At 43.9% G+C, this 26173-nt stretch overlaps 1 protein-coding gene across 1 annotated transcript in view; it reads right to left on the reverse strand.

The window, feature by feature from the left end:
- LOC116375918 (excitatory amino acid transporter 2) overlaps positions 1–25289 on the reverse strand; it is a 38518-nt gene extending 13229 nt beyond the window's left edge. The window contains exons 1-4 of the mRNA XM_031834736.1: positions 25131–25289; positions 13686–13859; positions 11585–11737; positions 10531–10788 (exon numbers count right to left, since the gene is read on the reverse strand). Coding sequence (XP_031690596.1) covers positions 10531–10788; positions 11585–11737; positions 13686–13854 — 580 coding nt within the window. The 5' untranslated portion in view covers positions 13855–13859; positions 25131–25289. The remainder of the gene's footprint in view (positions 1–10530; positions 10789–11584; positions 11738–13685; positions 13860–25130) is intronic.
- Between the last annotated feature and the right edge of the window lie 884 nt (positions 25290–26173).

A 26173-nucleotide genomic window follows, 5' to 3' on the forward strand; every position in this document is an offset into this window, starting at 1 on the left:
AGAAGGAGAGAGAATGAGAGAGATAAGGAGAGAGAGAGAATGAGAGAGAATGAGAGTGATAAGGAGAGAGAGAGAATGAGAGTGAATAAGGAGAGAGAGAGAATGAGAGAGATAAGGAGAGAGAGAATGAGAGAGAGATTGAGAGAGAGAGAATGAGAGAGATAAGGAGAGAGAGAGAATAAGAGAGATAAGGAGAGAGAGAGGAATGAGAGAGATAAGGAGAGAGAGAGAATGAGAGAGATAAGGAGAGAAGAGAGAATGAGAGAGATAAGGAGAGAGAGAGAATGAGAGAGATAAGGAGAGAGAATGAGAGAGATAAGGAGAGAGAGAGAATGAGAGAGAATGAGAGTGATAAGGAGAGAGAGAGAATGAGAGAAGAATGAGAGCGATAAGGAGAGAGAGAGAGAATGAGAGCGATAAGAGAGAGAGAGAATGAGAGAGAGATGAGAAGCGATAAGGAGAGAGAGAGAGAATGAGAGAGATAAGGAAGGAGAGAGAATGAGAGCGATAAGGAGTGAGAGAGAATGAGAGCGATAAGAGAGAAGAGAGAATGAGAGAGAGGAGATGAGAGAGATAAGGAGTGGAGAGAGATGAGAGAGATAAGGAGAGAGAGAGAATGAAGAGTGATAAGGAGAGAGAGAATGAGAGAGATAGAGGTAGAGAGAGAGAGAATGAGAGCGATAGGAGAGAGAGAGAGAATGAAGAGCGATAAGGAGAGAGAGAGAATGAGAGCGAATAAGGAGTGAGAGAGAATGAAGAGAGAGGAGAGAGAGAGAATGAGGAGCGATAAGGAGAGAGAGAGAATGAGAGAAGATAGAGAGAGAGAGGAATGAGAGCGATAAGGAGTGAGAGAGAATGAGAGGGATAAGGAGAGAGAGAGAATGAGAGCGATAAGGAGAGAGAGAGAATGAGAGCGATAAGGAGAGAGAGAGAATGAGAGCGATAAGGAGTGAGAGAGAATGAGAGCGATAAGGAGTGAGAGAGAATGAGAGAGAAGGAGAGAGAGAGAATGAGAGCGATAAGGAGAGAGAGAGAATGAGAGAGTTAAGGAGAGAGAGAGAATGAGAGTGATAAGGAGAGAGAGAGAATGAGAGAGATAAGGAGAGAGAGAGAATGAGAGAGATAAGGAGAGAGAGAGAATGAGAGAGATAAGGAGAGAGAGAGAATGAAGGAGAGAATAAGGAGAGAAGAGAGAATGAGAGCGATAAGGAGAGAGAGAGAATGAGAGAGAATGAGAGAGATAAGGAGAGAGAGAATGAGAGAGATAAGGAGAGAGAGAGAATGAGAGAGATAAGGAGAGAGAGAGAATGAGAGAGATAAGGAGAGAGCGAATGAGAGAGATAAGGAGAGAGAGAGAATGAGAGAGATAAGGAGAGAGAGAGAATGAGAGCGATAAGGAGAGAGAGAGAATGAGAGAGAATGAGAGAGATAAGGAGAGAGAGAATGAGAGCGATAAGGAGTGAGAGAGAATGAGAGCGATAAGGAGAGAGAGAGAATGAGAGAGATAAGGAGTGAGAGAGAATGAGAGAGATAAGGAGAGAGAGAGAATGAGAGAGAATGAGAGAGAGAGAATGAGAGAGAATGAGAGAGAGAGAATGAGAGATAAGGAGAGATAGAATGAGAGAGATAAGGAGAGAGAGAAGAATGAGAGTGATAAGGAGAGAAGAGAGAAGAGAATGGGAGAAGAGAGAAAAGAGAGATGAGAGAGAGAGAATGAGAGAGATAAGGAGGAGAGAGAATGAGAGAGAAGGAGAAGGAAGGATAGAGGAGAGAGAGAGAATGAGAGAGATAAGGAGAGAGAGAATGAGAGAGAGAGAATGAGAGCGATAAGGAGAGAGAGAGAATGAGAGAGATAAGGAGAGAGAGAATGAGAGAGATAAGGAGAGAGAGAATGAGAGAGATAAGGAGAGAGAGAGAGATAGAGAGAGGAGAAGAGAGAGAGATAAGGAGAGAGAGAGAATGAGAGAGATGTAGGGAGAGAGAGAATGAGAGAGATAAGGAGAGAGAGAGATGAGAGAGATAAGGAGAGAGAGAGAATGAGAGCGATAAGGAGAGAGAGAGAATGAGAGCGTAAGGAGAGAGAGAGAATGAGAGAGATAAGGAGAGAGAGAGAATGAGAGAGATAAGGAGAGAGAGAGAATGAGAGAGATAAGGAGAGAGAGAGAATGAGAGAGATAAGGAGAGAGAGAGAATGAGAGCGATAAGGAGAGAGAGAGAATGAGAGAGATAAGGAGAGAGAGAGAATGAGAGAGATAAGGAGAGAGAGAGAATGAGAGCGATAAGGAGAGAGAGAGAATGAGAGAGAATGAGAGAGATAAGGAGAGAGAGAATGAGAGCGATAAGGAGAGAGAGAGAATGAGAGAGATAAGGAGAGAGCGAATGAGAGAGATAAGGAGAGAGCGAATGAGAGAGATAAGGAGAGAGAGAGAATGAGAGCGATAAGGAGAGAGAGAGAATGAGAGAGAATGAGAGAGATAAGGAGATAGAGAATGAGAGCGATAAGCAGTGAGAGAGAATGAGAGCGATAAGGAGAGAGAGAGAATGAGAGAGATAAGGAGTGAGAGAGAATGAGAGAGATAAGGAGAGAGAGAGCATGAGAGAGAATGAGAGAGAGAGAATGAGAGAGAATGAGAGAGAGAGAATGAGAGATAAGGAGAGATAGAATGAGAAAGATAAGGAGAGAGAGAGAATGAGAGTGATAAGGAGAGAGAGAATGAGAGAGAATGAGAGAGAGAGAATGAGAGAGATAAGGAGTGAGAGAGAATGAGAGAGAGAGAATGAGAGAGATAAGGAGAGAGAGAGAATGAGAGAGATAAGGAGAGAAAGAGGGAATGAGAGTGATAAGGAGAGAGAGAGAATGAGAGCGATAAGGAGAGAGAGAGAATGAGAGAGATAAGGAGAGAGAGAGAATGAGAGCGATAAGGAGAGAGAGAGAATGAGAGTGATAAGGAGAGAGAGAGAATGAGAGAGATGAGTGATAAGAGAGAGAGAGAATGAGGAGAATGAGAGCAATAAGGAGGAGAGAGAATGAGAGAGAATGAGAGCGATAAGGAGAGAGAGAGAATGAGAGTGATAAGGAGAGAGATAGAATGAGAGAGAATGAGAGAGATAAGGAGAGAGGGAAGAAGAGAGATAAGGAGAGAGAGAGAAGAGAAAGATAAGGAGAGAGAGAGAATGAGAGAGATAAGGAGAGAGAGAGAATGAGAGAGATAAGGAGAGAGAGAGAATGAGAGAGATAAGGAGCGAAGAGCGAATGAGAGAGATAAGGAGAGAGAGAGAATGAGAGAGATAAGGAGAGAGAGAGAATGAGAGCGATAAGGAGAGAGAGAGAATGAGAGAGATGAGAGAGATAAGGAGAGAGAGAATGAGAGAGATAAGGAGAGAGAGAGAATGAGAGCGATAAGGAGAGAGAGAGAATGAGAGAGATAAGGAGAGAGAGAATGAGAGAGATAAGGAGAGAGAGAATGAGAGAGATAAGGAGAGAGAGAGAGATAAGGAGAGCGAGAGAATGCGTGGCCGATAAGGAGAGAGAGAGATTGAAGAGAGATAAGGAGAGAGCGAATGAGAGAGATAAGGAGAGAGAGAGATGAGAGAGATTAAGGAGAGAGGAAATGAGAGCGATAAGGAGAGAGCAGAGAAGAGACGAGAATGAGAAGAGGTAAGGAAGAGGAATAGAGAGATAAGGAGAGAGAGAATGAGAGCGATAAGGAGAGAGAGAGAATGAGAGCGATAAGGAGAGAGAGAATGAGAGAGATAAGGAGGAAGAGAATGGAGAGAGATAGGAGAGAGAGGAGGAGATAAGGAGAGAGAGAATGAGAGCGATTAGGAGAGGAGAGAGAATGAGAGAGGATAAAGGAGAGAGAGAATGAGAGAGATAAGGAGTGAGAGAGAATGAGAGAGAAATGGAGAGAGAGAGAAATGAGAGAGAGAAGAGGAAGAGAGAGAATGAGAGAGATAAGGAGAGAGAGAGAATGAGAGAGATAAGGAGAGAGAGAATGAGAGCGATAAGGAGTGAGAGAGAATGAGAGCGATAAGGAGAGAGAGAGAATGAGAGAGAGAATGAGAGCGATAAGGAGTGAGAGAGAATGAGAGAGATAAGGAGAGAGAGAGAATGAGAGCGATAAGGAGTGAGAGAATGAGAGGGATAAGGAGAGAGAGAGAATGAGAGCGATAAGGAGAGAGAGAGAATGAGAGCGATTAGAGAGAGAGAGAATGAGAGAGATAAGGAGAGAGAGAATGAGAGAGATAAGGAGTGAGAGAGAATGAGAGAGATAAGGAGAGAGAGAGAATGAGAGAGAGAATGAGAGAGAGAGAGAATGAGAGAGATAAGGAAGAGAGAGAGAGAGAGATAAGGAGAGAGAGAATGAGAGCCGATAAGGAGAGAGAGAGAATGAGAGCGATAAGGAGTGAGAGAGAATGAGAGCGATAAGGAGTAGAGAGAGAATGAGAGAGATAAGGGAGAGAGAGAGAATGAGAGTGATACGGAGAGAGAGATGAGAGTGAATGGAGAGAGAGAATGAAGAGAATGAGAGTGATAAGGAGAGAGAGAGAATGAGAGAGAATGAGAGCGATAAGGAGAGAGAGAGAATGAGAGAGAATGAGAGCGATAAGGAGAGAGAGAGAATGAGAGCGATAAGGAGAGAGAGAGAATGAGAGAGAATGAGAGAGATAAGGAGAGAGAGAGAATGAGAGAGATAAGGAGAGAGAGAGAATGAGAGCGATAAGGAGAGAGAGAGAATGAGAGTTAATAAGGCGAGAGAGAGAATGAGAGAGATAAGGAGTGAGAGAGAATGAGAGAGAATGAGAGAGAGAGAATGAGAGAGAGAGAATGAGAGAGAGAGAATGAGAGAGATAAGGAGTGAGAGAGAATGAGAAGAGATAAGGAGAGAGAGAGAATGAGAGAGAGAGATGAGAGAGAGAGAATGAGAGAGATAAGGAGAGAGAGAGAATGAGAGAGATAAGGAGAGAGAGAAATGAGAGCGATAAGGAGAGAGAGAGAATGAGAGCGATAAGGAGTGAGAGAGAATGAGAGAGATAAGGAGAGAGAGAGAATGACGAGCGATAAGGAGAGAGAGAGAATGAGAGTGATACGGAGAGAGAGAGAATGAGAGAGAATGAGAGTGATAAGGAGAGAGAGAGAATGAGAGAGAATGAGAGCGATAAGGAGAGAGAGAGAATGAGAGAGAATGAGAGCGATAAGGAGAGAGAGAGAATGAGAGCGATAAGGAGAGAGAGAGAATGAGAGAGAATGAGAGAGATAAGGAGAGAGAGAGAATGAGAGAGATAAGGAGAGAGAGAGAATGAGAGCGATAAGGAGAGAGAGAGAATGAGAGTTAATAAGGAGAGAGAGAGAATGAGAGAGATAAGGAGTGAGAGAGAATGAGAGAGAATGAGAGAGAGAGAATGAGAGAATGAGAGAGAGAGAATGAGAGAGATAAGGAGTGAGAGAAAATGAGAGCGATAAGGAGAGAGAGAGAATGAGAGAGATAAGGAGAGAGAGAGAATGAGAGTTAATAAGGAGAGAGAGAGAATGAGAGAGATAAGGAGGGAGAGAGAATGAGAGAGATAAGGACAGAGAGAGAATGAGCGTGATAAGGAGAGAGAGAGAATGAGAGCGATAAGGAGAGAGAGAGAGAATGAGAGAGAGAGAATGAGAGAGAGAGAATGAGAGAGAGAGAATGAGAGAGATAAGGAGTGAGAGAAATGAGAGCGATAAGGAGAGAGAGAGAATGAGAGAGATAAGGAGAGAGAGAGAATGAGAGTTAATAAGGAGAGAGAGAGAATGAGAGAGATAAGGAGAGAGAGAGAATGAGAGTGATAAGGAGAGAGAGAGAATGAGAGAGAATGAGAGTGATAAGGAGAGAGAGAGAATGAGAGAGAATGAGAGCGATAAGGAGAGAGAGAGAATGAGAGAGAATGAGAGCGATAAGGAGAGAGAGAGAATGAGAGCGATAAGGAGAGAGAGAGAATGAGAGGAGAATGAGAGAGATAAGGAGAGAGAGAGAATGAGAGCGATAAGGAGTGAGAGGAGAATGAGAGCGATAAGGAGAGAGAGAGAATGAGAGAGAGAATGAGAGCGATAAGGAGAGAGAGAATGAGAGCGATAAGGAGAGAGAGAGAATGAGAGCGATAAGGAGTGAGAGAGAATGAGAGCGATAAGGAGAGAGAGAGAATGAGAGAGATAAGGAGAGAGAAAATTAGAGCGATAAGGAGTGAGAGAGAATGAGAGAGATAAGGAGAGAGAATGAGAGCGATAAGGAGAGAGAGAGAATGAGAGAGATAAGGAGAGAGAGAGAATGAGAGCGATAAGGAGAGAGAGAGAGAATGAGAGCGATAAGGAGTGAGAGAGAATTTGAGCGCTAAGGAGTGAGAGAGAATGAGAGAGATAAGGAGAGAGAGAGAATGAGAGAGATAAGGAGAGAGAGAATGAGAGCGATAAGGAGTGAGAGAGAATGAGAGCGATAAGGAGAGAGAGAGAATGAGAGAGAGAATGAGAGCGATAAGGAGTGAGAGAGAATGAGAGAGATAAGGAGAGAGAGAGAATGAGAGCGATAAGGAGTGAGAGAGAATGAGAGGGATAAGGAGAGAGAGAGAATGAGAGCGATAAGGAGAGAGAGAGAATGAGAGCGATTAGGAGAGAGAGAGAATGAGAGAGATAAGGAGAGAGAGAATGAGAGAGATAAGGAGTGAGAGAGAATGAGAGAGATAAGGAGAGAGAGAGAATGAGAGAGAGAATGAGAGAGAGAGAATGAGAGAGATAAGGAGAGAGAGAGAATGAGAGAGATAAGGAGAGAGAGAATGAGAGCGATAAGGAGAGAGAGAGAGAATGAGAGCGATAAGGAGTGAGAGAGAATGAGAGAGATAAGGAGAGAGAGAGAATGAGAGCGATAAGGAGAGAGAGAGAATGAGAGCGATACGGAGAGAGAGAGTATGAGAGAGAATGAGAGTGATAAGGAGAGAGAGAGAATGAGAGAGAATGAGAGCGATAAGGAGAGAGAGAGAATGAGAGAGAATGAGAGCGATAAGGAGAGAGAGAGAATGAGAGCGATAAGGAGAGAGAGAGAATGAGAGAGAATGAGAGAGATAAGGAGAGAGAGAGAATGAGAGAGATAAGGAGAGAGAGAGAATGAGAGCGATAAGGAGAGAGAGAGAATGAGAGTTAATAAGGAGAGAGAGAGAATGAGAGAGATAAGGAGTGAGAGAGAATGAGAGAGAATGAGAGAGAGAGAATGAGAGAGAGAGAATGAGAGAGAGAGAATGAGAGAGATAAGGAGTGAGAGAAAATGAGAGCGATAAGGAGAGAGAGAGAATGAGAGAGATAAGGAGAGAGAGAGAATGAGAGTTAATAAGGAGAGAGAGAGAATGAGAGAGATAAGGAGGGAGAGAGAATGAGAGAGATAAGGACAGAGAGAGAATGAGCGTGATAAGGAGAGAGAGAGAATGAGAGCGATAAGGAGAGAGAGAGAGAATGAGAGAGATAAGGAGAGAGAGAGAATGAGAGAGATAAGGAGAGAGAGAGAATGAGAGTGATAAGGAGAGAGAGAGAATGAGAGAGAATGAGAGTGATAAGGAGAGAGAGAGAATGAGAGAGAATGAGAGCGATAAGGAGAGAGAGAGAATGAGAGCGATAAGGAGAGAGAGAGAATGAGAGAGAATGAGAGAGATAAGGAGAGAGAGAGAATGAGAGCGATAAGGAGTGAGAGAGAATGAGAGCGATAAGGAGAGAGAGAGAATGAGAGAGAGAATGAGAGCGATAAGGAGAGAGAGAATGAGAGCGATAAGGAGAGAGAGAGAATGAGAGCGATAAGGAGTGAGAGAGAATGAGAGCGATAAGGAGAGAGAGAGAGAATGAGAGAGATAAGGAGAGAGAGAATGAGAGCGATAAGGAGTGAGAGAGAATGAGAGAGATAAGGAGAGAGAATGAGAGCGATAAGGAGAGAGAGAGAATGAGAGAGATAAGGAGAGAGAGAGAATGAGAGCGATAAGGAGAGAGAGAGAGAATGAGAGCGATAAGGAGTGAGAGAGAATGAGAGCGCTAAGGAGTGAGAGAGAATGAGAGAGATAAGGAGAGAGAGAGAATGAGAGCGATAAGGAGAGAGAGAGAATGAGAGAGATAAGGAGAGAGAGAGAATGAGAGAGATAAGGAGAGAGAGAGAATGAGAGAGATAAGGAGAGAGAGAGAATGAGAGAGATAAGGAGAGAGAGAGAATGAGAGCAATAAGGAGAGAGAGAGAAAAAACACAAGGGAACTGCTGCGACATGATTGAGGCCTGGATTATCGCTTAAAAATGATCCACCTGCTTGGATTAACAGCAATCATATCTGCCAGGCAGCGTTGCTTTGTAAATCACACAGTCTTGTCCTGCCCTATCCTGTCCTGTAGTCTCCTGTCCTCTCCTGTCCTCTCCTGTTCTGTCCTATGATCAGCCACCTAGGTACAGGATCATGTCCCCTTGATGCTAGGACAGTAGAGTCCCTGCTCATCTTCCAAAACGTCTGAAACCCTACCTCTTCAAAGAGTATCTTAAATAAGACATTTCCGTCTCATTCCCTCCCTCCTCGCCCCTAAAAATTAAAAAATTCAAACCTGCACTTGTCTTTTCCTACTAGCACTCTTTGCTGATAACTTCTCCAGAGGAAAAATGTTCTCATTAAGACTACGATTTGTGGTTGTCTCACTTAGCTGTCTTAAGCGAAACACATTAACTGTAAATCGCGCTGGATATCAGCCTCTGATAAATTCCGAAAATGTCAAGTGAAAATGTCAACACAAGAACAGCTATTGATCAATACAAGGGGAAAGATGTTCAGAGGGAGACATCAAATGTCCAATGCAACAACAAAAGCTTGGAATAAAGAGAGGGAATTAGGATCTGCACAGCTAACACCACTCACATGTGCGGTTCTGCAAAGTCGTCATTTTCTGGGAAATGGAAGGATCATAATATGGAATGCCTTGGACTTTAAGGTTCCAGCTGCATTTCCGTCAAAATGTTGTCTATATAGTACTGTAAATACCCCAATTCATGTTGTTCTGTTCAATGTTCTCTACCTATATAGTACTAATGTCTTCTCTACTCTAAAGCAAAACTCTACTTCTGTGATGACATAAGCCATTCCTTTTTATGAACTAGTCTGTACATATACAGTCCCTTCCAAAGTATTGGCTCCCCTTAACTTCTTCCACATGTTGTTGTGTTACAGCTTGAATTTAAAATGGATTAAATAGAGATTTTTGGTCACTGGCATACAAACAATACCACATAATGTCAAAGTGGAATTATATTTGAGGAATTTTTACATATTGATTACAAATGAAAAGCTGAAATGTGTTGAGTCAATAAGTATTCAACCCCTTTGTTATGGCAAGCCTAAATAAATTAAAAAGTCAACATTTGCTTAATAAGTCACACAATGGACCCAGATTCAACCACAAAGATCAGGTTTTCCAATGCCTCGCAAAGAGGGGCACCTATTTAAAACAGTTACAGAGTTTATGAGCTGTGATAGGAGAACACTGAGGATGGATCAACAACATTGTAGTTACACCACAATACTAACCTAATCAACAGAGTGAAAAGAAGGAAGCCTGTACAGAATACAAATATTCCAAAATATGCATCCTGTTTGCAGTAAGGCACTAAAGTAAAACTACAAAAAAATGTTGCAAAGAAATTACCTTTATGTCCAGAATACAAAGTTTTATGTTTGGGGAAAATCCAACAGAACACATCACTGAGTATCACTCGTATTTTCAAGCATGGCGGTGGCTGCATCATGTTATGGGTATGCTTGTGATCGGCAATGACTTTTTTGGGGGGATAAAAAGAAAAACGGAATAGAGCTAAGCACAGGCAAAGTCTTAGAGGATAACCTGGTTCAGTCTGCTTTCCAACAGACACTGGGAGACAAACTCACCTTTCAGCAGGATAATAACCTAAAACACAAGGCCAAATTAACACTGGAGTTGCTTACCAAGATGACATTGCATGTTCCTGAGTGGCCTAGTTATATTTTGACAGAGCTTGAAGAATTTTAAAAAGAATAATGTGCAAATATTGTACAATCCAAAGCTCTTACAGACTTACCCAGAAAGACTCAGACCTGTAATCGCTGCCAAAGGTGACTCTAACATGTAATGGGGTTGAGTACTTTTCTAATCAAGATATATTACTGTTGTGTTTTTCACAAATATTACAAATGTTAGAATTTTTCTTCCAGTTTGACATTACAGAGTATTTAGTGTAGATCATTGACAAAAAAAGACAATGAAATCCATTTGAATCCCACTTTTTAACACAACAAAATGTGGGGAAAGTAAAGGGGTGTAATACTTTCTGAAGGCTCTGTAACAATCAATTGCGAATTGGACACAATTGCCCCATAAGCCACACATTCCCAATGCTGGTCATTAAAGTCAGGCTTTGATAGGGTCCAAATCTCACAATAACAACTGAACATCCATTGTTTGATGGGGTCAGGGTTTAGTTCTGCGTCTGGGTCCAGTTCTAGTTCTGGGTCTGGGTCCTACCTGTTGGAAGCAGGCCTGCACCAGGTTTTCAGGGAACAGGTTCCTGATGAGGTCCAGGAAGGCGTCCACACTGCTGACCTCCTGGTTCTTGGGGGCCGTGTCCTGCTCCTGACTGCTCCTGAGTTTGGGGTTTCCCGGGTGGATCCCCAGGACCAGGATGACCCCCAGGATGGCAGCTATGACCGTAGTGGACATGTAGTAGACCATGGCCCTGGAGCCCATCCTCCCACTGGAACGAGCATCCAGACCAGCCAGACCTGGGAGGGAGAGAGACAGGCTGATGAGCAGGGCACCTTCCACCTGAATATGTGTGTGTGTGTGTGTGTGTGTGTGTGTGTGTGTGTGTGTGTGTGTGTGTGTGTGTGTGTGTGTGTGTGTGTGTGTGTGTGTGTGTGTGTGTGTGTGTGTGTGTGTGTGTGTGTGTGTGTGTGTGTGTGTGGACGTGTTTAACTATTCTTGTGGGAACCAGAAGTCCCAACAGGAGTAGTAAACAAACACAAATTTGTCCACCTGGGGACATTCTGTTAGTCCGCACGAGGTCAAATGCTATTTCTAGGGGGTTTAGGGTTAAGGTTATAATTAGTGCTATGGTTAGAATTACATTAAGGATTTGGGGCTAGGGTTAGTTTTAGGGTTAGAATTAGGAGTTAGGGTAAGGTTTAACATTAAGGTTTTTGGGTTAAGGTTAGGGTTATGGTTATGGTTAAGGTTAGGGTTATGGTTATGGTTAAGGTTAAGGTTAGGGTTATGGTTATGGTTAAGGTTAGGGTTAGGGTTAGGGTTATGGTTAAGGTTAGGGTTATGGTTAAGATTAGGGTTATGGTTAGGGTAAGGGTAAGAGTACTGGTTAGAGTTAGAGTTAGGTTTAGGTTTAGGGTTATGGGTTAAGGAAAATAGGATTTTGAATGGGATGGAATTGTGTGTCCCCACAAGGTTAGCTGTATAATACTGTTTGTGTGTGTGTGTGTGTGTGTGTGTGTGTGTGTGTGTGTGTGTGTGTGTGTGTGTGTGTGTGTGTGTGTGTGTGTGTGTGTGTGTATTACAACAGTGTACCTGTGATGAGGCTGGAGATGATGAGGGGCAAAATGAGCATCTTCAGCATCCTCATGAGGATGTCTCCAGGAAAGGACACCAGCATCAGGGTGTTGGGGTCTGTAATAGAAACATACCGCAGCAGCATCCCAAACAGCGACCCCGCTATTACACCTGTTACAGTTCACAGAGGAGAGGAGTAAGCACAACAGCCACACAATGGTTGCCTCTGTCACCCTTACAGCTTCCGTGAGAGCGCAGAGAGAAGAGATTCCAGTGAAACGCTTCAGAAGAGCATTTCGAGAGGGTTTATAATCACAGCGTCTGACTCATTGGATTTCATTTCCATTCCAGGGGGATTTACAGTAAGTACACTAGTGCCAACAAGAAAGTGATGTGTACAGTGCATTAGGAAAGTATTCAGACCCCTTGACCTTTTCCACACTTTGTTGCGTTACAGCCTTTTTCTAAAATGGATTAAAAATAAAAATCCTCATTAATCTACACACAAAACCCCATAATGACAAAGTGAAAACTAGATTGGAGTCCAACTGTGGTAAATTCAATTGATTGGACATGATTTGGAAAGGCACACACCTGTCTATATAAGGTCCCACAGTTGACAGTACATGTCAGAGCGTAAACCAAGCCATGAGGTTGAAGGAATTTTCCGTAGAGCTCCGAGACAGGACAGTGTCGAGGCACAGATATGGGGAAGGGTACCAATTTATTTTTGCAGCATTGAAGGTCCCCAAGACCACAGTGGCTTCCATCATTCTTAAATGGAAGAAGTTTGGAACCACTAAGACTCCTAGAGCTGTCCGTCTGGCCAAACTGAGCAATCGGGGGAGAAGGGCCTTGGTCAGAGAGGTGACCAAGAACCCGATGGTCACTCTGACAGAGCTCCAGAGTTCCTTTGTGGAGATGGGAGAACCTTCCAGAAGGACAACCATCTCTGCAGCACTCTACCACTCAGGCCTTTATGGTAGACTGGCCAGACGGAAGCCACTCCTCAGTAAAAGGCACATGACAGACTGCTTGGAGTTTGCCAAAAGGTACCTAAAGGACTCTCAGACCATAAGAAACAAGATGGTCTGGTTAGATTAAACCAAGATTGAACCCTTTGGCCTGAATGCCAAGCGTCACGTCTGGAGGAAACCTGGCACCATCCCTACTGTGAAGCATGGTGGTGGCAGCATCATGCTGTGGGGATGTTTTTCAGCGGCAGGGACTGGGAGACTAGTCAGGAATGAGGGAAAGATGAACGGAGCAAAGTACAGAAAGATCCTTGATGAAAACCTGTTCCAGAGCGCTCAGGACCTCAGACTGGGGCGAAGGTTTACCTTTCAACAGGACAACAACCCTAAGCACACAGCCAAGACAACACACTAGTGGCTTTGGGACACGTTTCTGAATGTCCTTGAGTGGCCCAGCCAGAGCCTGGACTTGAACCCGACTGACCATCTCTAGGGAGACCTGAAAATTGCCGCTACCATCCAACCTGACAGAACATGAGGATCTGCAGAGAAGAATGGGAGAAACTTCCCAAATACAGGTCATACCCAAGAAGACTCGAGGCTGTAATCGCTGCCAAAGGTGCCTCAACAAAGTACTGAGTATAGTACCTGAATACTTATGTAAATGTGATATTTCTATTTCTTTGTTTTTATACATTTGCAATAATGTCTAAAAATGTGTTTTTGCTTTGACATTATGGAGTTTTATTTGTAGATTGATGAGAAAAATATATAATTTAGATAAATTTTAACTTAACAAAATGTGGAAAAAATGTAAGGGGTCTTTATACTTTCTGAATGCACTGTATGTACGAACTATGTTCTTTATATGTAACTACTGTGAAGAAAACTTAGAGAGAAGTGCCATGTGTGTAAAATGTGTGTGAGAAGGCTGTAAAAAAAATAAGAGAGAAAGTTTGTTATTGTCATCCGAAGAGGGGGATGGGCTAATAAAACATTTAATAACATTTTATATATATAAAATAGTGCGCTAGCGCAGGTAATACAGAAAGCTGAAATGCAGCGTAGCACTTTATAACCACTGAAAGCGATGAAATAATTGATTTCCTGACAGTTGACCACCATGAAGCGAGGTAGGCACCTACCCAGTATAGTGAGGACGAGCAGTGAGTTTCGGATGAGGAAGCCACAATAGGTTCCCAAGAAACTATTGGGAAGTTTGGGTTCCAACAAGTCCAACACTCCAGCTCCAACAATGGGTGCCTCATCATAATGGGCCTTGTTAGACTGGTGGACTGGCTGCTGATTTGTCATCCTGTCTGTGGTAGAGAGGGAGACAGTGAGAGAGGGAGGTGTGACAACACATCTGCCTGGTCAGAAAACAGCCCCATGCCTCTTCCTCTGGTGTAAGCATCACACTGGCTCCCCTTAGCCTTTCTATTGGCTTGGGGAAACGTACACCATATTGTTGTCTTACACCTGGTTCCTTGAGATCTGCAAAGACAGAGGGGGAAGAGGCGAGGAGTTGTTTTCAGACCAGTTTAACACCATCACCATACCAAGGAAAGACCGAAACCGTTGGGTGCTGTTGACTAACATGAGTAACATAGATCTGACAGATCAGTCAGGTTAAGGTCTGATAAATGTCATTACATTGAGAAGGAATGTACCCACAGCCTGAATAATACAGGATATGGAGGTGGAGAAAGATGGATGGAAAACAGTTGGGAGAGAGACGGAGAGAGACGGAGAGAGACGGGGAGAGAAGGAGAGAGACGGAGAGAGACGGAGAGAGACGGAGAGAGACGGGGAGAGACGGAGAGAGACAGAGAGAGACGGAGGGAGACGGAGTAAGAAAGCACTCTGACAATCATCTGAGAGTCATGTCATAGGAATGATCAACGATAATCTGACAATGTGAGTGATGGTGCACAATTCTATTCAAGTCAACCAGAGAATCACCGAAGTCACCCCCACATCACAACCTAAACCAAACCCCCCACTTCTACCAGAGAAGGAACATCCAGCCTAACATCAGATATCAGACCTGACAGGTTCAAACATCGTCAAAACAATAGGTGGACATGCAATCCAAATAAGACCTTTACATAAAAGCACCAATATTATGTAAGCAATGTAAATCTGATCAGGTTTGATACATTATAATAATATTCAACTAATAACTACTCAGTCTGCCTAGTCTGTCTGTTCCAGTGTTCCAATGCAGTGACCAGCAGCACCAGCTCCAACAGAGTGTAAAGAGGGATGATGAATCCCACTCCCACCAGAGATAAACACATCTGGAGAGCAACATGGCGGTGTGTGAAGTCAGCGTCAGGAACCTGAGTGGCACATTTACAAACAGAGAGCCTCCGCTGGACAATCGCACATGATTATAATTCATCAGCCATGCAGATGGCATTTCTGCATGAGGAAGAATAGAGAAAACCCTCACCAAAATGCACGTAGACCAGTCTAGTCTAACCTCCTTCTATTCCCTCTCTCCTTCCTTCTTTACCTCCTCCACTCTCTATGGACCTCACCCTTTGACCTCACTTCTCTCCATCATGCTCTCTTTCCCTGCTCTGTTCATCAGCTTGTCTTCATCTGTCATTTAAAGTCCAACAGCAGTTGCTGCCCGGGCATAAAGAGGGATTGCCAGCAAATGCAACAAAAAAAATTGAGGGGAGGGGAATCTATTGTCAAGTTTCGATAGCAGACCGATATAATCCCTTGTGAACTGTGCGGTGGGGGGAAGGGGAGAGGCGGAGGGGGCTCCCTGTTTCTGTTACTGTACCAATCCTCTTTACAAAATTCATTTCATTCTTAACATTAAGAACAATGTTCACAAACATCCAGGAGACAATTTACTGTACTCCAATTACCCAGCAGTCCTACTGTTGGAGTGTGAGTCAGAAACCACCCCACCATGATCTGATGAACTGTAGAATCACTGTACTATCAGAAATGCACAGAGTAGACCAATGAACACACAGAGTGTTTATGTGCATCCCAAATAGCAATCTTTTCTTTATATAGTGTAGAGCCAGGCCCATAGGGCTCTGGCCAAAAGTAGTGCACTATAAAGGGAAAGGGTGCCATTTGGGACACATACCTTATTGCCAATACTTTGTTCAGTAGGATGGCAGTGCCAAGTCTACAGCCCAGGTCTACAGCTCTTAGGATGGGTATTAAGACCTTGGAGGAGGTCAGACAGAGGACCCAACCCCATAGAATGACATATAAAGTAGGAATTGAATAAGATCTCTATGCCTGACCCACTGTCCTACCAAACGTCAGGATGCATCCTGCATCATGTAATGAGGATATATCCTGAAGATTGAACAGTGCATAAATTGCAATGACATGCTCAATGACCTGTAGCCTGCTGTAGCCGTGTTGCAAATCCATTTTCTTCCCTAGACTAAGGGATTATTTTCCGTCTCTAGGAAATGTAGGAATGGCCTGAACAGTGGGCTCAAACAGACCAACACGGAAGAAAGTCCACATGTATCCCTGGACCAGAGCTAGCCTCCAATAGACTGACAGAGAAGATAGTCCACATGTAGCCCTGGACCAGAGCTAGCCTCCAATAGACTGACAGAGAAGATAGTCCACATGTAGCCCTGGACCAGAGCTAGCCTCCAATAGACTGACAGAGAAGATAGTCCACATGTAGCCCTGGACCAGAGCTAGCCTCCAGTAGACTGACAGAGAAGATAGTCCACATGTAGCCCTGGACCAGAGCTAGCCTCCAATAGACTGACAGAGAAGGTAGTCCACATGTAGCCCTGGACCAGAGCTAGCCTCCAATAGACTGACAGAGAAGGTAGTCCACATGTAGCCCTGGACCAGAGCTAGCCTCCAATAGACTGACAGAGAAGGTAGTCCACATGTAGCCCTGGACCAGAGCTAGCCTCCAATAGACTGACAGAGAAGATAGTCCACATGTAGCCCTGGACCAGAGCTAGCCTCCAATAGACTGACAGAGAAGGTAGTCCACATGTAGCCCTGTACCAGAGCTAGCCTCCAATAGACTGACAGAGAAGGTAGTCCACATGTAGCCCTGGACCAGAGCTAGCCTCCAATAGACTGACAGAGAAGATAGTCCACATGTAGCCCTGGACCAGAGCTAGCCATAGGGACTTGTCGTATTAGTTTATGTTACATCATATCACAGATGAGTAATGTGCTTAGTTATATGTTCATCATAATCTCAGCACCCAGAACAGTATCTTGAATGCAGGCTTGCTAGCTATATGATTGTCAATCTTTTACAAGATACTATATACATAAAAGCTGACAGTCAATGGGTGTACACTGTTAAGTCAGAGCCCTTACGGTAAATCCAGGATTTGGTCAAACATGACAGAGATATTACAACCATGGCAGGTAGGTTCAAAAGTATGTTCAAAGGAATACTTCTCAGAGAAAGCTACAGTATTCCTCAGGAAAAGGCTTTAGGGAAACACTCAGAACAGAAACATGTGTTAGAAATGAACATAAAGCACCAGGGATGAAGGAGGATACTTCAAAGACAGCAAGTCTCAACGGGAGGAGAAAGCTGTAATCCTTACTGGCAGGGGTGTTACTGGCAGGGGTGATTTTCTTTACGTGTCGTGCCATGTTGAGCTCTCCTGGATCAGCAAGAAGACCAGAGTGAAACTAGTTCCATGCATCCAGATTCCAGAGATACTCACATCCCCTGAATGGTCATGCCAATCTAGTCAGGACAGCTAATCTCTCTCTCTTCTCTCTCTCTTAGGAGGAGAGATTTACATCACCATAGCATGTAATCCAATATCGCTGAGTTATCAATGCACATATTAACATTGGTTCTGAAAACAAACTACCTATGTTATGATCTCTCTCACAATCACTATCAGTATCACTATCAGCATCACGATCACTATCAATATGACTATCACTTTCACTATGACGATCAGTATCTATCATGTTCACTATGACGATCAATCTATCACTGTCACTGTCACTATGATGATCAGTATCTATCACTGTCACTGTCACTATTACGATCAGCATCTATCACTGTCACTGTCACTATCACAATCAGTATCTATCACTGTCACTATGACGATCAGTATCTATCATGGTCACTATGACGATCAGAATCTATCACTGTCACTGTCACTATGATGATCAGTATCTATCACTGTGACTGTCACTATGATGATCAGCATCTATCACTGTCACTGTCACTATGATGATCAGCATCTATCACTGTCACTGTCACTATGATGATCAGCATCTATCACTGTCACTGTCACTATGATGATCAGCATCTATCACGGTCACTGTCACTATGATGATCAGCATCTATCACTGTCACTGTCACTATGATGATCAGCATCTATCACTGTCACTGTCACTATGATGATGAGTATCTATCACTGTCACTATGATGATCTGCATCTATCACTGTCAAAGTCACTATGATGATCAGCATCTATCACTGTCACTGTCACTATGATGATCAGTATCTATCACTGTCACTGTCACTATTATGATCAGCATCTATCACTGTCACTGTCACTATGATGATCAGCATCTATCACTGTCACTATGATGATCAGTATCTATCACTGTCACTATGATGATCTGCATCTATCACTGTCACTGTCACTATGATGATCAGCATCTATCACTGTCACTGTCACTATGATGATCAGTATCTATCACTGTCACTATGATGATCAGTATATATCACTGTCACTGTCACTATGATGGTCAGCATCTATCACTGTCACTGTCACTATGATGATCAGTATCTATCACTGTCACTATGATGATCAGTATCTATCACTGTCACTATGATGATCAGTATCTATCACTGTCACTATGATGATCAGCATCTATCACTGTCACTATTACGATCAGCATCTATCACTGTCACTATGACAATCAGCATCTATCACTGTCACTATTACGATCAGCATCTATCACTGTCACTGTCACTATGATGATCAGCATCGATCACTGTCACTGTCACTATGATGATCAGCATCTATCACTGTCACTGTCACTATGACAATCAGTATCTATTGCTGTCACTATGACGATCAGTATCTATCATGGTCACTATGACGATCAGAATCTATCACTGTCACTGTCACTATGATGATCAGTATCTATCACTGTCACTGTCACTATGATGATCAGCATCTATCACTGTCACTGTCACTATGATGATAAGTATCTATTACTGTCACTATGATGATCAGCATCTATCACTGTCACTGTCACTATGATGATCAGTATCTATCACGGTCACTGTCACTATGATGATCAGCATCTATCACGGTCACTGTCACTATGATGATCAGCATCTATCACGGTCACTGTCACTATGATGATCAGCATCTATCACTGTCACTGTCACTATGATGATCAGTATCTATCACTGTCACTATGATGATCAGCATCTATCACTGTCACTGTCACTATGATGATCAGCATCTATCACAGTCACTGTCACTATGATGATCAGTATCTATCACAGTCACTGTCACTATGATGATCAGTATCTATCACTGTCACTGTCACTATGATGATCAGCATCTATCACTGTCACTGTCACTATTATGATCAGTATCTATCACTGTCAATATTACGATCAGCATCTATCACTGTCACTTTCACTCCCTGCCTATAGACAGAGACTAAAACAGGAAGCTCCCACTCTCAGGTCTGTTCAATGCTGGTCTGACCAATCTGATTCCACGCTTCAAGACTGCTTTGATCACGTGGATTGGGATATGTTCCGCATTGCGTCAAACAACAACATTGACGAATACGCTGATTCGGTAAGCGAGCGGACCAGGATGTCTTGCTTCGCCGATCAAGTGCATCGGCGATGTTGTACCCACAGCAACTATTAAAACATTCCCAAACCAGAAACTGTGGCTTGATGGCAGCGAAACTGAAAGCGTGAACCACTACTTTTCACCAGGGCAAGGTGACCGGAAACATGACCGAATACAAACAGTGTAAACAACATCTTTGCTAGCTTTGAGGACAATACAGTGCCACTGACACGGCCCGCTACCAAAACCTGCGGACTCTCCTTCACTGCAGCCGACGTGAGTAAAACATTTAAACGTGTTAACCCTCGCAAGGCTGCAGGCCCAGAGAGCATCCCCAGCCGCATCCTCAGAGCATACACAGACCATCTCGCTGGTGTGTTTACGGACATATTCAATCAATCCCTATCCCAGTCTGCTGTTCCCACATGCTTCAAGAGGGCCACCATTGTTCCTGTTCCCAAGAAAGCTAAGGTAACTGAGCTAAATGACTACCGCCCCGTAGCACTCACTTCCGTCATCATGAAGTGCTTTGAGAGACTAGTCAAGGACCATATCACCTCCACCCTACCTGCCACCCTAGACCCACTCCAATTTGCTTACCGCCCCAATAGGTCAACAGACGACGCAATCGCAACCACACTGCACACTGCCCTAACCCATCTGGACAAGAGGAATACCTATGTGAGAGTGCTGTTCATCGACTACAGCTCAGCATTTAACGCCATAGTATCCTCCAAACTCGTCATCACCCTGGGTCTCGACCCCGCCCTGTGCAACTGGGTACTGGACTTCCTGACGGGCCGCCCCCAGGTGGTGAGGGTAGGTAACAACATCTCCACCCCGCTGATCCTCAACACTGGGGCCCCACAAGGGTGTGTTCTGAGCCCTCTCCTGTACTCCCTGTTCACCCACGACTGCATGGCCATGCACGCCTCCAACTCAATCATCAAGTTTGCAGACGACACTACAGTGGTAGGCTTGATTACCAACAACGACGAGACGGCCTACAGGGAGAAGGTGAGGGCCCTCGGAGTGTGGTGTCAGGAAAATAACCTCACACTCAACGTCAACAAAACAAAGGAGATGATCGTGGACTTCAGGAAACAGCAGAGGGAGCACCCCCCTTTCCACATCGACGGGACGGTAGTGGAGAGGGTAGTAAGTTTTAAGTTCCTCGGCGTACACATCACGGACAAACTGAGTTGGTCCACCCACACAGACAGCATGGTGAAGAAGGCGCAGCAGCGCCTCTTCAACCTCAGGAGGCTGAAGAAATTTGGCTTGTCACCAAAAGCACTCACAAACCACCACCTGGTACGGCAACTGCTCCGCCCACAACCGTAATGCTCTCCAGAGGGTAGTGAGGTCTGCACAACGCATCACCTGGGGCAAACTACCTGCCCTCCAGGACATCTATACCACCCGATGTCACAGGAAGGCCATAAAGATCATCAAGGACAACATCCACCGAGCCACTGCATGTTCACCCCGCTATCATCCAGAAGGCGAGGTCAGTACAGGTGCATCAAAGCAGGGACCGAGAGACTGAAAAATAGCTTCTATCTCAAGGCCATCAGACTGTTAAACAGCCACCACTAAAATTGAGTGGCTGCTGCCAACATACTGACTCAACTCCAGCCACTTTAATAATGGAAAAATTGATGTAATTTTTTTTATCACTAGCCACTTTAAAAAATGCCACTTAATATAATGTTTACATACCCTACATTACTCATCTCATATGTATATACTGTACTCTATACCATCTGCTGCATCTTGCCATCTTTATGTAATACATGTATCACTAGCCACTTTAAACAATGCCATTTTTACATGTTTACATACCCTACATTACTCATTTCATATGTATATACTGTACTCGATACCATCTACTGCATCTTGCCTATGCCGTTCTGTACCATCACTCATTCATATATTTTTATGTACATATTCTTCATCCCTTTACAATTGTGTGTATAAGGTAGTTGTTGTGAAATTGTTAGGTTAGATTACTCGTTGGTTATTACTGCATTGTCGGAACTAGAAGCACAAGCATTTTGCTACTCTCGCATTAACAGTGGGTGGGGTTATATCCTTCCTGTTTGGCCCTGTCCGGGGGTATCATCGGATGGGGCCACAGTGTCTCCTGACCCCTCCTGTCTCAGCCTCCAGTATTTATGCTGCAGTAGTTTATGTGTCGGGGAGCTAGGGTCAGTTTGTTATATCTGGAGTACTTCTCCTGTCTTATCCGGTGTCCTGTGTGAATTTAAGTATGCTCTCTCTAATTCTCTCTTTCTCTCTTTCTTTCTCTCTCTCGGAGGACCTGAGCCCTAGGACCATGCCTCAGGACTACCTGACATGATGACTCCTTGCTGTCCCCAGTCCACCTGGCCGTGCTGCTGCTCCAGTTTCAACTGTTCTGCCTTATTATTATTGGACCATGCTGGTCATTTATGAACATTTGAACATCTTGGCCATGTTCTGTTATAATCTCCACCCGGCACAGCCAGAAGAGGACTGGCCACCCCTCATAGCCTGGTTCCTCAATTTTTGCAGGGAAAGAGATATAATCCCATATCCCCGTCTTCTTCCAGAGAGAACAAGGGAGGGGGTCATGAAACTTTCAACTGGACACTACTACAACACTGCACTGATATGTATAGGTTAACAAGTCCATACAGAAACATAAAATCTAAGTTTATTGGTCGCATACACAGATTTGCAGATGTTATCGCAAGGATCAATACAGGTTTAAGATTGAATCCTACTACACTGGCTCTGATGTTCGTCGGATGTGGCAGTGCTTGAAAACTATTACGAACTAGAAAGGGAAACCCAGACGTGAGCCTACCAGACGAGCTAAATGCCTTTTATGCTCGACTGTGTGATAACGCTCTCGGTAGCCGATGTGAGCAAGACCTTTAACAGGTCAACATTCACAAAGCCGCGGGGCCAGATGGATTACCAGGACGTGTACCCCGAGCATGAGCTGACCAACTGGCAAGTGTCTTCACTGACATTTTCAACCTCTCCCTGACTGAGTCTGTTATACCTACATGTTTCAAGCAGACCACCATAGTCCCTGTGCCCAAGGAAGCGAAGGTAACCTGTCAAAATGATTACCGCCCATAGCACTCACGTCAGTAGCCTTGAAGTGCTTTGAAAGGCTGGTCATGGCTCACATCAACAGCATCCTCCCAGATACCCTAGACCCACTCCAATTTGCATACCGCCCCAACAGATACAAAGATGACGCAATCTCAATCACACTCCACACTGTCCTTTCCCACCTGGACAAAAGGAACACCTATGTGAGAATGCTGTTCATTGACTACAACTCAGCGTTCAACACCATAGAGCCCATGAAGCTCATCACTAAGCTAAGGACCCTGGGACAAAACACCTCCCTCTGCAACTGGATCCTGGACTTCCTGACGGGCTGCCCCCAGGTAGTAAGGGTTGGCAACAACACATCTGCCACGCTGATCGTTAACACTGGGCCCCCCCAGGGGTGTGTACTTAGTCTCCTCCTGTACTCCCTGTTCACCCATGACTGCGTGGCCAAACACGACTCCAACCCCATCATTAAGTTTGCTGACGACACAACAGTGGTAGGCCTGATCACCGACAACAATGAGACAGCCTACAGGGAGGAGGTCAGAGACCTGGCAGTGTGGTGCCAGGACAACAACCTCTCCATCAACGTGAGCAAGACAAAGGAGCTGATCGTGGACTACAGGAAAAGGCAGGCCAAACAGGCCCCCATTAACATCAACGGGGCTGTAGTGGAGCAGGTCGAGAGTTTCCCATTCCTTAGTGTCCACATCACCAACAATCTATCAATCTATCAATCTATCTATCCGATCACTCCGAGACATTGAGAGCACTGGTTGCATCACTGCATGGTATGGCAACTGCTCGGCATCTGATTGTAAGGCGCTACAGAGGGTAGTGCGTACGGCCCAGTACATTGCTGGGACCAAGCTTCCTGCAATCCATGACCTATATAATTGGCAGTGTCAGAGGAAAGACCATAAAATTGTCAAAGACTCCAGTCACCCAAGTCATGGACTGTTTTCTCTGCTACCGCACTCCAAGCGATACTGGAGCTCCAAGTCCAAGTGTTTATTATCTATGCATAGTCAGTTCACTCCTACCTACATGTACAAATGACCTCTAACCTGTACCCCACACTGACTCGGTACCGGTACCCCCTGTATATAGCCTCGTTATTGTTATTTTATTGTGTTACTTTTTATTATTTTTTACTTTAGTTTATTTGGGAAATATTTTCTTAACTCTTCTTGAACTGCACTGTTGGTTAAGGGCTTATAAATAAGCATTTCACGGTAAGGTCTACACTTGTTGTATTCGGCGCATGTGACAAATAAAGTTTGCTTGTGTTTCTAGCTCCAACAGTGCAGTAATACAAAATAAATACAATTTTTAAAATACACACATACACTGAATAATGTGTGCAGCACACACACATGCGCACACAGGCATGCAGGCAGGCAGGCATCACACATAATCTCACCTCAGAAATGTTTATTCTAGGTTCAAGGAGTTTACTCATTCAGCATATGCACATACGCCCACACACACGTGCTAAGGGCATATTCAGACCATATAGAGAAAATGGATGTAGTGGGTTTGTATGTAGTGTATTAACCCTCAGGCTCAACGTTAACAGATTTGGTCGTCGATCAGTAGAAAAACTCCACTTTAACCTCAGTGACAAACTCTGGAGTCAATAGACCATGACAGAGAGAAGAAATAGGGAGCTTGTTTATTTTTCATTGACTGTTCATCAGTGTGTGTGCGTGCATCTGTCTGTGTGTGTGTGTGTGTGTGTGTGTGTGTGTGTGTGTGTGGCAGCATTCCTCTCTCTCGGACTGTAATCTGACTGTATTAATCTGTTGTTTGAACTCTTTAAGCACAGACTGTCTATCACATCTGCTCTCTTCACCCTTCTAAAGCTCTGCTATTTATAAATCCTCCCTCATACTCTCTCTTTCCTCTTTCCTTTCGATCTGTCATTGGAATGCAATTCCTCCAGCAGAACCTAGTTCTAGTTCTTCCCAATCCTCCAGAACAGTATATCCATCCTCTCCTTCTGCCAAAAATATCCTTTGAAAATTCTCAATTTTTTTCTCCAAACGCAAAACGCAAACTCGGCCTTGGTTCTCTTTTGTTCTCACTCACCAGCTGGGAAAGCACTTCATTGGAATGTAAATAGTCATATAGTCAGCAGTTTCTGAGGTTCCATAGCACTGTTAATATCGAACCATTACCATCAAACCATTACCACTAACTACACTCCAGTGGAAAAAAATGATGGTACAGAACATTCCATAAAATCGAATGAAGATGAACGATGTACACACACACCTACACCTATGTACACACACCTACACCTATATACACACATCTACACCTATATACACACATCACCACAGACAAACTGGTAGCAGTACCAGGATATAAAGACAGTCAATGTGCAGCACATTCTGACTGAGGGAAACAGAGCGAAAGTGACATGAGCACATGGACTCCAAATTCATAGCAATTCAGTAAATGAAAAATAGCACTGACAATGGTAGTATAACTACATTCCTGGTGAATCCTATGCACATGGGTGGGGGAGGATTTGAGACGAACATGAAAGAAATGTCCAGAACATCACTCAGAAGATGAGAAAGATGAGAGGGAGGATAGGTTAAGGGATAGAAGGAACGAAGAGAAGGGAGGTAAAGTCAGTCCTACCTGCTGTGTGTCGTCTCCCATCCAACCAGAGCAAGGCATCGGGAGAGACACAATGAAGGGAGGAAAGGATGGAGCGGTAGAGAGAGAGACAAAGAATAGGCAAAATCCCAGTCCTTGCGTCATCTGAGAAAATTGGCAGATTAATAAAACAGCTTGGATCTCTGAGTCCCCTCGCTTGCTCCTTACTCTCTCTCCCTCACTCTCTCTATTTCTAGTTCTCTTTATGCTTCTTTTCTTCTCCCTCGCTGAATTCCTAAGTTGAGTTGTTCCTCAAGGTCAGCGTCTAGTGATAGACTACTAGCTCCTGATCAGCTGCATTACAGCCACTAGCTTTCCCTTGTTTTGGTTCTTTTAAGTGCTCATTTGGAAAGAACTTTGGGCTGATAATACACAAATAAATGTTTATTGTCACTATAATCATTACCATAGAGAGTGAGAGCAGGCTTTGGAGGGAGGGAGACAAAGTGAGAGAATGATTTAGAGAGAGAATTGAGCTAGCAGTAAGACACAGTTGAAAGAGAGTGGGAGTGAGGTTTCGTCCCAATATTCTCTCCTTCCACCTGAAGTGTGCACTTGATCACTACTCCCGACAAATTTAAAAGTAATGTATTGGAGTAGGCACGCTAGAGGGAGTTTCCATATACCAGTCATTTCCTCATAAATCCATGAAGGGATGTGAACAAGTGCACACTTCTGGAGAAAGGAGAGATTATTAAGATGCAGAGTTACCTCATACTCATTAGTCATGTCAATCAATGGCTAACTCTTGACTTCTGATGCATCCAGGTGTACCTCCACCCTTCCACTTGGGGGCAGTAAAGGGCAGGGAAACATTGATTCTACCTTCGCTAGTAGGTACGTAGAAGATAGAAGTTGCCCTTAATCACAGATCAGGATCAGTTACCCCATACTCCAATCATGAATCGAAGTTTGATTTGCATTTGAGCATCAGATGTACAATAATATCTATAATAACGCTGAAATTAATGATACAGCAAAAGTTATGTAATTGCGTACTAGCATTTTATTACAGAAATGGAATA

Source organism: Oncorhynchus kisutch, linkage group LG10 (genome assembly GCF_002021735.2).
Source record: "Oncorhynchus kisutch isolate 150728-3 linkage group LG10, Okis_V2, whole genome shotgun sequence".
Classification (NCBI taxonomy): Eukaryota; Metazoa; Chordata; class Actinopteri; order Salmoniformes; family Salmonidae; genus Oncorhynchus; species Oncorhynchus kisutch.